Below are 12,296 nucleotides of genomic sequence, written 5' to 3' on the forward strand. Positions count from 1 at the left end.
TGATGCAGAAACAATTTTTAGAAACAGGTTTTTTTTATTTTACTCACCTCCCTGTCCCAGAACTTGTCTTCAGGTGTTTCTCCTTACCTTCTCCAACTGCTCCACAGCTCCTGCAGGATTTGGGAGGCACTGGTTCAGGGTGCAAGTCTCCCAGCTTTGTTACCATTGCTATTCTGAGCAGTTTGACTTGCAGGTGTTGAATCGCCCATGACTTTCCAGGAGTGGGAGGTGGATTTGGGACAGGGAGGGAACGGTTTGCCCTCTTTCCCTCTGCCTTTCCTGTTGCATCTCTCCAAAGAAGTGAAGAGTGGTTGCCCTCTCACATGTGCGTATGGGGAAACCAGCCTTTGCCAAGTGGGCATTGCTGTTTCAGCAATGTGTACAGCCGGCATGTTCTCCATGTTGGCAGCTCAAAGCATTTAGATACAGGCAGCCATCCAAACCCATCCTGTCCCAATCAAGCCTGTGCTGCCCAACTCCTGCAAACTTGGACTGTTTTGCAAGAAGCTTTTACATGTATCCAGCAGAGAGGCATGAGCTCCTTCAAAATGAGAGGAGAAAGATAGGGGCTTGTGGTTTCCCTTTGCACAGGGTCTTTTGGCATTTGGGAGGATCATTTCATGTGCTACAGTAATTGAACACAGGTAACGCTAGTCCTGGAGTTGCCTGGCTTCAAGAAGGTGGAAACTGGGACCAGGAGAAACCCATCTCCCAGCAAAGCCTGTTCCCAGTGATTGTGGTCTGTAGCTGTGGACAAAAGCATGGGGACCAGAAGGTGTTTACCTCTGGTAAACTCCCCCACTTGGTTTGGGGAATAGCTGGTGGACACCCAGCTGCAGTGGCTGGTAGCCTGAGCTTCTTGTCCTACTGGCAGGGGTGTCCCTTGATTCCCAGAGTCGGTGGTTGGAGGAGGAGCTCATTGAGGGGAAGAGGTTGCTCTCAAGAGTGTCTGATCAGTGTAGGGGATGCTCTAGTGGCACCAACTTTGGCTTTGAACAAGTACCCTAAGTGTGCAGAACAGCTCTTGAGTTTGCACACATTTTGATTGCCCATTCCCAAGTTCCCTAGTTTATCAGTGATCCTGTTTTGGGGAGTAGATTGCCTCTTCTTTCATCTTCTGTGGCTCTCATGCTGTTTTCATTGTCATGGGGTTTTTTTCCTAAAATACAGAAACTCCTTGCCTGTGGCAACCTCTGAGTTATTTTGCATTTCTCTAGGTCTGCATGCAGCACGTGGGAAGTTCTGTGCTTTAGTAAAATGGGAGGTAAGGCTTTGGGAAAGCAGTGATGCTGAGGTTTCACTCAGTCACTAATGGTAGTCTGAGCCCTGGGGGCTGGGTGGCAGGGAATACTGGCTGGGCCAGGAGCTGGGAGAGGCGGTTGGGCTGAAACCCAGGTAATGAATAGCATGAACCACCGAGGGTCCTAGCATGGCTGGTATGTCTCTGCCCCCTCCAGAGCGAGGGATCTTTGCCCTGTTTTTTCTACACTGTTCAAAAATTTGCTGTCCATCTGTCCCTACAACTTTTTTTATATGTGTGTGTATATACTGTAACTTTTTGGTTTGTGGTTGGGAGGAAATTGTTTTATGGATTATGTGAGAAAAGTCTATTTATCCACATGGAGTTCAGAGTAGGGATGCTTTGTGATATGAGGTGCAACTGGTGGTGGGGAGGTTCCCCAGGGAACGTATCTGCTGTCTGAAAACCCTGTTCCAGGGCTCCTCAGCATCTGTTACCTAATAAAGACGAATGTTACCACCACCTCCCACCTGCCCTCTTTCTCTTAGCTCTGTTCGTCCCACCCAGCAGCTGCTTCTAAGCAGAGGTGAGCTTGAAAAGTCCTTTAGAGACATAAAACCTCCCCGGTGCCTCAGGAAGCTGTGTCAGTCCTTTGTCCAGATAACCTGGAGAACAGAACTGCACGGCTTGCAATGAAAGACAGTCCCTTGGTGGAGCAAGTGTGGTGTCTCCATGCTCCTCTGGAAGCAACTCAAGAGGATGATGGCTTGAGCAGAGCCAAGGAAGGTGGAGCTGGGCCAGAAGCCTGCAATTTTAGGAGCTTCTCTATGGAAAGAAGGCTGTTACCTGACCTTGCTTTAGAACAATGTCCTTTTGCTCCATCTCTTTGTTTCTCTGCTCCCCCTGGTAAAACTCTGTCAGAACCATTAAACTTCAGAGGCGATCTGTTTTTTGTGCAGCTGCTTGAAGGGTTTTGCAGTTGGCCCTGGAAGCTGTGTTCCCACCACGTCCCCCATCGCGGGGGGTTCCCCAGGCCCTGTGGGGGAGTGGGCTTTGCACCGTGCTGCCCCTGGGGAAGGTTTTGTGAGCAGTGTGAAGCTCCCCCACCCCTTCATACCAAGGCCATACAGTTTATAATGTGTTATTTATTGACAAGGTGGAGGCTGGGGCAGTGGCGAAGGGAGGAGGCTGGGGAAGGAAAGGGGCTGCTCGGGCTCTGCTGGCAGCATAGGGGTGGTGCTTTGAGTCAATTGCTCTTCGCGCACCTAGTCAGAGGAGCCAGGTGGGGCTGCCTGGCCCCAGCAGGATCTGTTCCCAGTCTGTCCAGCATTGGCTCCCATCCCTTGAGCAGGGTACTGCTCTGCCAGTGTGCCCCCAGCTCAGCCTCTTCCGGGGGTGGGCTGAGAACGCCTGAACCTTGTTGCCCGTATGAGTCCCCAGTGCCTCCTCGATGGTGAAGTGCAGCTGGCAGTGCCCATCCCTAGGGCCAGGAAGGACGGCGCGGCTCCTGCTCTGGCCAGCATCGCAGTTTGTGTAGCTCCTGTGCTGCTCTCCTCCGGTGGGCTGCCCTCGATGGCAGCAACTCCCGTTGAGGGGGCAGCCCCCGTGTCCCCGATGGCACTGGCCGTCAGACGGTGACCTCGGTCTTGCTGTTGGTGGCGAGGTGCCGGGGGTGCTGCCCGTACAGCGAGGTGGGGGGGCCAAAGGCCTCGGGTGGCCCCTCAGGGCGCAGGGTGGCCAGGCCCGGCCGGCGGGGGCCGCGATGGGGGCCCCCGTCCCAGCCCCCTGGGAAGGCCAGACCCCCGGGCACCTTGGGGCCCTTGGCCTTGGGCAGAGGGCAGCCCTCGGCCGGCACCGGGGCCTCGGGTGGGAAGGGCAGTGTGCTGGCGGGGGGTGGCTCCAGCCCCCCGAACCGCCTGTAGAAGTCCTCAGTGCCGCTCTCTGTGGGGACAGGGGTGCAGGGTCACCCCTTCAGGGACACCCCCTTCTGCTGGCAGGGGCTGTACCAGGGAGGGTGCAGTGGTGGAGAAGGCTGGGATGGGGCCGGAGGAGGGATTCTGGGTGCTGGTTGGCTGGGGGGGGATATTGGCAATGAACTGGATGGGCAGTGCTTTTGGGAGATCCTGGGGAACCGGTTGCTGGGCAGTGCAGTGTGTCCATGTGGATCCTGAACTCTGATAGGATGGGCAGTGCTTTCGGTCTGTGTGGGATCCTGCATGCTGGTTGACTGGGAAGTGCAGTGGATCCATGGGGGACCCTGGGCACTGACTGGCTGGGCAGCACAGCAGGCTGGTGGAGTGGTGGAGGAGCTGCTACAGTTTCTGCTGTGAGCAGCCACCCCAGGAGCATTGGGAAACTGGGATGCTTGTCCTGCCTGTGCCCCTTTGTGAACCCCATGCCCCTCCCCACTTATTTTTGGGGTCAACAGGGTGCATGTCCCCGGCACCATCCCACCCCACATGGCAGTGACACTCACCTCCAACCTTGAGCGTGGTGTAGGAAGTGTAGTCCGGGGCTGACAGGGCCAGGCTGCTGGCCAGCGGCAGACGCTTGCCGTGGCTGTGGGGCCGCCCCAGTGAAGGGGCAATGGCCACCATGTTGTTCAAGGGTGGCTTGTCTGGAGGGGCAGAGATGGGTGGGGGCTCAGCCAGAGGCTGCACCCTCCCACTGCCTTTATTCACTCAAGGAAACTTATTTTTCCCCACCACACCAGCGCCTTACCTGTGCTGTTTCTGGGGGGCCCCCGGGCCAGCCCCTCGCCCAGCGGGACCTGCACACCCCCCATGAGACTGTCCATGTTCTCAGAGGGGCTGTGGCCTGGTTGCTTCAGCAGATCTGTCAGTGTCCTGGAGAGGAGAGGTGAAGGGTTGTTAGAATAATATCCTGCTCCCCTGGGACCTCTAATGCATCCCGTCCTGAACTCTGCTCTTTGAATACAGATCCAGGCAGCCTGGGGCTAGGAAAGGGCCACTGGGAGAAAAGAGTGCATCCAGGCTACTAATCCAGCTTTTGCAGGGGGGCTAACAAGTCTCTCTAACAGCTAATTGGGATCTGGCTGGGGCTGAGCCCTCCCAGAACCAGGGGCATCAATGAGTGGTGAGGGAGATGCATGGCTTGGAGCGGGCTGCAAGGGTACAATGAACTGAGACAGAAGAAACTGCTCTGATGGAAGCTGGAACAACACCTCTGGGATGCTCCCCTGGAGCGAGAGCCTGGTAGAACAGGCAAGAGGAGGCAACACCTCCACTTGAGTCCCTTTGCAATAGAGGAGACCCCAAGGAAGGGATTAGAGAGGCCACTTGCGCCCCTTCGGGCAAGGAAATGAACTAGTGACAGCCTCCAGCGCAGGCGCTCTCTGTGCATAACACCCTCCTTGTAAGTAACAGCATTAAACATTAAACACCATTACATAAGATAGAGCCCTATTTCGTTTAACATTCATGGACAGAGATGCTGCAGTCCCACCTCGGCACGCTGGCAATGCCAGAGCGAGGCATGCTGGCAGTGCCGGAGCAGGGCCCATTGGACACGCCAGAGTGGAGCACAGCGGTGGTGCCAGAGCAGGGCACGCTGCCAATGCCAGAGTGGGTCATACTGGCAGTGCCAGAGTAGGGCACACCAGCAATGCTGGAGCCAGAGCAGGGTATAACAGCAGTGACAGAGGAAGCACCTTGGCAGTGCTGGAGCAGGACCTACCCACGTGCCGCCGCAGCCTTTGGCAGCAAGTCCCAGCACAGGATGAGATGCTCCTGCTGGCGCAGGGCTTTGTGAGAAGACACACCATTCCCCCTGCAGAGACCATCCCTGCATGATTGCAAGAATGCAGGGGTGTCCACTCAGGGCTTTTTTTGGCTCGCTAATCCCCAGCTCACTGTCAGCATGCCTCGCGCCTCGAAGGCTCTGGCTGGCTCACAGACACACACCGTGAGCTGTGGCAGGAGCTGACGGTTAGCAAGTGGTTGGATGATAAAACAGCAGATTAAACTCAACATGCATAAATGCAAATTGGAGAGGAAGGGGGGGGAATAATCCTGACTTGGTAGATGTGTCAGCTCATGGCACCGGAGTGCTCAAAAACCTAGCAAATGCAGTGCATGGAATTGCCAGGAAAAGCAGTGAGAACAAGGGACAAAGCAATGTATTGTGCCTCGGGGATGCGTATGCTTGTGGGGCCCTGAGGGAGCCTTTTCCCTCCCAGTTTGGATCGTCGATATCACAGGGCAGGGGCAAGAACAAAGCTACAAGGAAGTGTCGCTTGCCCAATGGGTTAATTTCACATCATTCTTGGGAAGCTTTGGGAAGCAATCCCTCTGGGACCACTTCATCTCCAGATGGGCCAAGAGAACCCTGATAAAGCTGAAGAAATTGAAACGAGTGAGGAACAAACCCTGGCAGCCAACCAGCTGGAAGGCAGCTTGGTGGAAAAGGGCCCGGGGATCCTGGTGGACACCAAGTTGACCATGAGCCAGCAGAGTGCCCTTTGGACAAAGGTGCTGAGTGGTCTCCTGGTCTGCATTAGGCAAAGTGTTACCAGCAGGTCTGAGGAAGGTGGTCCTTCCTCTCTGCTCAGCACTATTAAGGCCACACCTGGAGTGCTGGCTTCAGCTCAGTACAGGAGAAGCATGGATGTACGGGAGAGAGTCCAGGGAAGGGACACAACGATGGGACTGGAGCATCTTTCATATGAGGAGAGGCTGAGAGAGCTGGGACTGTTCAGCCTGGAGAAGAGAAGGCTTTGGGGGATCTTATCAATGTGCGTGAGTATCTGAAGGGAGGGTGCAACAAGGACAGCATCAAGCTGACAAGAGGTGACAGGTGCAAACAGAAACAGGAAATACTGTTTAAACAGAAGAAACATTTTTTTTCCTGCAGGAGTGGTTAAATGCTTGATCGGGCTGCCTGGGGAGGCTGTGGCATCTTCATCCTGCAGCTCTTCAAACCCTGCACCTCCCCAGGAACCTTCCTGCAGCGGACTGACCCAACCAGGGTTCCGGCCATGGATGCTGCACTCAAAGGAACTCTGGGCACAAGCCTGGGTGGGCAGTGGGCTGTGTCCAGGCAGGGCAGGGGGAGGCAGGTCCCCCAAGGCCATGGGTGTGGGTTGTCAACTCAAGGAGCTGCTGCCCTGTCAACTCCCACCTTCCCTGGGGTGCACTGCTCACCAGCCCCTCCCCACTGGATGCTGCCTGCTCTCGCTTGTCCCTGGGGCCAGCGCTCAAACAGGCTTGTTTCAACAGGAAGTTCAATGCGATTTGACCTATTTTTTAAATTATTTTTTCTTTTCCTCGGGTCTATTTATGAAGCTTGAGCAATCCTTTATCTATGACTTCTCTCCACATAAATCCATCAATGCTCTTTCTCATAAGCGTGCCCTCCGTGCTGACTGCTCGGGGCATGTGGACATAATAACGATTAACAACAACGGCTCGAGCAGCAATTAATGAGCTATTTTGCTAAGGGGAGAAGCACGCACGAGTCCCCAGCACCAGCAACACTTGGATTCACCCTGCCCTTGCACCATGAGTAGTGCCACCGGCCAGGCCTGCACCCCTTCCCTGGCTCATCCTCAGGTGGTGCAGTGCAGAGAAGGTGGACATGGAGGGCGACACTATAGAGGAACTGTTGTCTCACTGAACATCACCTTGGGGGTTTTTTGAGCCTCAGTATGGTCCTGTGGCTAGGCAGAATGAAACCACCTGGTGGTCTGGGGCACCAAGATGGATCTGGAATGCAGATGGAAGAAGGGAATGGAGAGCTGATGCAGCTTTAGACCTGCACTGCTCATTTGCAAAAAGTCCTGATGAATGGTACTGCTGAAGCCTCCATCCACACTCTGGCCATGCGTACGTGAGGCCGTGTGTGAGGGTGGCTTGCCACCCAGCTTGCCTGAGCACAGTGTCAACTGGGTGGGTGTGCAGCCACCTCCATGGCAAGCCTAGTTCTGCTAAAGGGTGCAACCAAGATGCCACAAACCAGCCTAGTGCAAGACCTGAGACCAAGCACAGAGGCAGATCCAGGAGCAATAATGAAGGAGGCCAAGAGAGCTTCACAGTAGAAGCCATGCATGAAGCACTCAGTGCTCCTGATCCATCCCCAAGGGATGTGCCTGTGTGGGAGCAGGACGGTGACCTGGCACAGCAGCTCAGCCCAGGGGCTGGCTCCCTTTTGGGAAGCCCAAGCTCCATACCTGGCAAGCCCAGCAGGAGAGAGGCTGCAAGTCCTGGCAAGGGGCAGGGAGCAATGGGAGGAGACAGGAGCACAGCCTCCAGAAGAGAGATGACAGACTGATGGGGTGAAGTGACATTGCCATAAGCTGGAGTGAACCCTTGGAGGGGACACAGAAGGTGGCAGCCACTGGATGAGTGGGGTGATGAGGTTTGGAGCAGAGGTGCAGCGTTGCAGGAGGCGCAGAGCACGCTGCAGCTGCGGGTGAGCATCCTGGCTGGTCACACCACCTCTGCACTCAGTGAGGGCCTCATCTTCACCTCCCGAGGGAGACATTTCCCACAGCTTACAGTGTGCCTGCTCAGGGCAGGGGTGCCCATCCATGCAACTGAGCAGCACAGGCACTGTGGGACACCTGCCCGGTCGGGCTGGTACACTCAGGGATGCTCAGGAAGGCGTGGGGTTATCAAGGTGTCTGCAAAACTGGAGTTGCAGTGGTGGGTATTGGAGCTTGGGCAAGTTGGAAATGAGCCTCTCCAAACATTTACATTCAGTCTAGGGACAGACCTCCAGGTCTCCTTCCCTACTGGAGATGGATCCCCTTTCGTCCCCCAGAGAGCCAGGGCAGCATGTGATAGCACACGATGCTGCCTGCAAACACTTTTTCTAGGTCTTCACCACTATCTGCTACCATGGACATTGACTGCAGGCATGGCCCCGGACTTGAGCATTGCCAGAGAAACACACAGCACAGTTGGATGCACAGTGGGGCCAAATTTTGGGACCCCAAATAGCATGGGGAGACCATGGAGACCAGGGAGTGAAAAGTCAGCACTGAGCACTCACCTACTGCAGCTGCCAGGGCACATGTTCCTGATAGCTCTTTTACCCCTCTCCAGAATCCCCACTACTCCCTAGCAGGCTGCTGCTTGCCCAATTCTTCCCATAGGGTTGTTCACACCAGCTATAAATTTGCAATTCCCACCCAGGTGGTTTTCTGGGAGAGGTCTGGCGCACGTGCTTGCTCTCAGTGTAATGGGCACAGACAGATCCTGGAGGCCCCCAAGGACCCAACGTCCTCGGAGATCCGGGGACTGAAGAAAAACACGGGCAGGTGTTACTGACTCAACGCGGGGTTTGGCCAGGCTAAGTGAGTGCCGGGGACAGATGCCAAGCATGAGCTGAGCAGGAAGGAGAGGGGATTGCAGGAGCTGCCATAAGGCCCTGCAGGAGGAAGGCGGATGAGGACGGGAGGACAAACCAGGTAGCTGCAGTTGCTTGAGCACCCACTTCCCTCGGTAGATGAGCAGCCAAGTCCATGAGGAGACAAAGACATGTTGAAGACGGCCAAGGTGTGGGGGTCTCAGGACAAGCTGGACACAGACTCAGGTGTCTCCATCAGTCAGTAGCTAATGGACTTTTTGCACCTGGTCACTCTTCTTGGGTTTGGACCAGGACCAGAACCATGACAAAGAACATCTGGAGGTGCAGAAGTGGTTGACCTTACCTCCAAGGCAAGAAACCTGCAAGCAGCAGTGGTGGGAGCTGTCCAGGGCAGCACAAAGTGCTCCCAAGGAGCGGAAAAACCCTGACAGGAGGGAGGGATAGGAATGGAAACCAAGATGACCATGCAACAGGGAGCTGGCCCAAGGCCATGATGCGGTGCCCAAGGAGCAAATGAGAAGCTCCTACCTGAGGCGCCGGGAGAGAGGTGAGGTGGCACTGCCCATGCCTTGGGCCACGTGTGGGTACAGTGGCAAGGCAGGTAGAAATAGCCCTGCTGTCTCAGAGGCACCAAGATGAAACATATTCCCCCAGCTTCCCAGGCACAGTGGAATGGAGGTGACAGCATCCCTTTTTGGATGCTGATGCCATGTACCCGGGCTTTGGCACTGTCTCCACCAGCCCAGCACCCAGGAAGTCATGTCAGCCTGGTGTCTTGCCTGGTTCCTGGGGCTCTGCACCTGATGCACCACTCCTGCCCTGCCAGGGCTTGCCAGTCACCATCCCAGTGGAACCAGAGCTGCTCACAGCTTGCACAGAAGGACACAGGGCGCAGAAGAGGGCAAGACTTCTCCTGACTTCTGCGGTGATGGAGGTGCCCTTCTGATTTTGTCCCTCAAAGGTGGACGAGGAAAACTCGCCTTCTCCCGATCTGTATGCTAGTTCCCCAAAGATCTGTGGCTTTAGGGAGAACAGGCACCTATCTCTGCAAACTCATTGGGAAAATTCAGGCTTGCTTGAGTAAGAGGGAGGGGGGACAAGGGGAAGCATGCGGCACCAGCAGCGCAGAATTGAGGCTACCCACAGAAAACAGCCCCTGGTGAGTGGCAGCAGTCCCACCAGCATCTGGTGATGGGAGAAGGCAATACCCAATGGCAGCGGATAAGGACAAGGGTCTGGGTGTCCCAGGGTCTGACCCCTCCCTAAGCATAGTATCTCCTTCCCAGGAGGTGGGGGGGGGTGACCAAAAAAAGACGCGATGGCAGGCGAGTGGAAGGGGAGTCAGGAGGCTGGCAGAGGCCGTATTGATCCTGTCAAGGTGCCAGCACTTCCTCAGGCAACGCGGGGGGAGGCGCGGGCACATAGCAGCACACAGCCAGGCTCCCTGCCAAGGTGGGGGCACAGCATGGATCCCCCTGAAACTGCCTCTTGTGTCTCAGGAGGGTCCCATGACCCTCCTCCGTGCCTCAGTATGACCCTCCTCCAGCCAGGGGTGGTCTGCCTCTGCTCCCCCGGGTGGTTGCAAGAAGCAGGGTGGGTCTTGATTTGGGGCGCAGCACCCAGTGGCTGCGTAAGTCCCAAATGGGCAGGGGAAAAAGGTTGCCTCAGGGGAAGGAGACAGTGTGTTGGTGCTGGGGGTTGCAATCAGGACAGCTGCCTGATCATCCCAACGAAATAATTTACACCAGCCCTGCTTTTTCTTTTTTTAAAAGCTAAAACCCCTTAACAAAATGGCATGAAAATGGGTTTCTCTCCAGGCTTGATGTCCTCACTGGGAAGATGCAAAGTAGAGCTCCAAAATGAGGAGAGAAGCGTGCACTGGCAGCGGGAGGGAAAGATGCACTGACAGCCACAGCAGCAGCACAGGAATTGGGGGAGATACGGGGGGTTCTCCAGTGCCAGTGTGTCTGACACCTTGACCTTCCCACCGCCAGCCCTGTGCTCAGCCCCAGGAGCGGGCTGGAAAGCCAGGGGTTGGAGCCACAGGGCATGGTCTCCGGGAAGAAGCTGCTCAACTTTCTACTGGAGGGAGCGCTCCAAGGGGGTGTAAGAGTGTGAACGCCCCCTGCAAGGGTGGTGTCCCACGCTGGTGCACAGAGCAGACACCAGGGCACACCCATGCATGCGCACACACACGCGTATGCACACGTGTGCACACACGCACACGGAGCTGGTGCAGCAGCCACGGTGGAACTGTCATAGCCACCTCCTCTCCCCCAGCACTGCCAGCAAGGCTGAAACCAAGGGGACTGCAGTCCAGAGTCACCCCACATGTAGTCAGACCCGGTCTCACCTTCCTGAGACACTGGGAACCACGGATTTGTTGGGGGGGGGGGGAGGGCGTAAAGCCACATCCTATAGCTCACATGTCACCCACCCCACTGGCTGGTGGGGTTGGCACTCCTGAGCCAGGGACATGCCTCCTCAAGAGACAGAGCAGGTCATTTTGAGAGGAGATGGTTGTACAGCCACCCCTTCTCGTGGTGGCTGTCCTGGTTGCCAGCCCTCCCTACCAGGACAGGCTGATGGGTTGCAGCCAACCCACCCCCTGGTGTCTCAGCATGCTGGGACAGGGATTTTAGGGATCACCTCACCCTCTTGGCAGTCCCAAGGTGAAGCTATGGCTCAGTCTATGCAATGGGCTAGGAACATGAGCTGCCGCCCATGGGGAGATGAAGCGGGGAAGGTGGGGGGAACAGACCCCTTTACCTGGAGACGGTCATCTCTGTCTGGGGACCCTGTGCCTTCTCCAGGCCCAGCTTGGTGAAGATGCCCACCAGCACCATGATGGCCACCACGCCGCAGATGATGTAGACGATCATGTTGGTCTTGTCACGAGTGGGGTCCTCGGGGGTCTCGTCCACCCGGGCAGGCGGCTGGCCCGTGTTGACCCAGTTGGGAGTGTCGTAGTTGGAGCAGCCACTCTGGTCCAGCCGCCCAGGCTTGAACTGGCAGCAGAAGCGGTACCCGCAGGTCCCGCAGCAGTACTGGTAGATGCCGGCGTTGCAGTTGAACGGCGGGTCCCACTGCCCCATCACGTCGTAGTACCCGCGGCAGCGGTCCCCCCCCGCTGGTGCCTCTCCGGTGGGCGCGGGGACCGTGGTCTCCGGCGGCGGTGCCTGGCTGCTGTTCCTGCTCTCCCCGGGTCCCCCGGTGCTGGGCTCGCTGCTCCACACCCGGCCCGGCTCCAGCAGCACCAGGCAGCAGATACCCACGACGTAGCTCGGCTCCATCCGCCCGCGGCTCCGGGGGGCCATTCGGGCGAGGAGGCGAGTTAGAGCCGCTCGCCCGGGACCGGCCGCATGGCCGCCGAAGAGCCCCGATGGAGGAGAAACGGGCTGGGGAGAAGGGGGACGAAATGGAGAGAAGGCAAAAAAGGGTGGAAAAAAAGAAATGGGTGAAAAAAAAGTGCGAGGGGACGTACCCCCTTCCCGTTTTTCCCCAAATCGGCCGACGGGCAGAGATTCAGAGCAGGGAGCGAGACGGGCGGCATGGGAGAGCCGCCGCCGGCCGCGGGCCGGGGAGGGGACGCGGCGGCGGGCGGCGGGAGCGGGCGGGCGAGCCGGGCGCCGGCGGCCGCCCCATCCCCGCGCCTCTGCCCGCGCCTCCCGGCACCGCGCTCCGCCGAGGAGAGAGAAGGGAAAAGCAGCAAAAGCCCTTCGCACCA

At 57.0% G+C, this 12,296-nt stretch overlaps 1 protein-coding gene across 1 annotated transcript; it reads right to left on the reverse strand.

Annotated features, from left to right (window-relative positions):
* Nucleotides 1-2,867: 2,867 nt before the first annotated feature.
* On the reverse strand, nucleotides 2,868-11,886 carry SHISA8 (shisa family member 8; the record flags this gene model as incomplete). The annotated part of the gene is made up of 4 exons (XM_082281207.1): nucleotides 2,868-3,181; nucleotides 3,717-3,857; nucleotides 3,962-4,086; nucleotides 11,339-11,886. The coding sequence occupies 4 exons, from the start codon at nucleotides 11,884-11,886 to the stop codon at nucleotides 2,868-2,870; spliced, it is 1,128 nt and encodes a 375-aa protein (XP_082137333.1).
* Between the last annotated feature and the right edge of the window lie 410 nt (nucleotides 11,887-12,296).

This window comes from Coloeus monedula, assembly GCF_965178545.1.
Source record: "Coloeus monedula genome assembly, chromosome: 4".
NCBI lineage: Eukaryota > Metazoa > Chordata > Aves > Passeriformes > Corvidae > Coloeus > Coloeus monedula.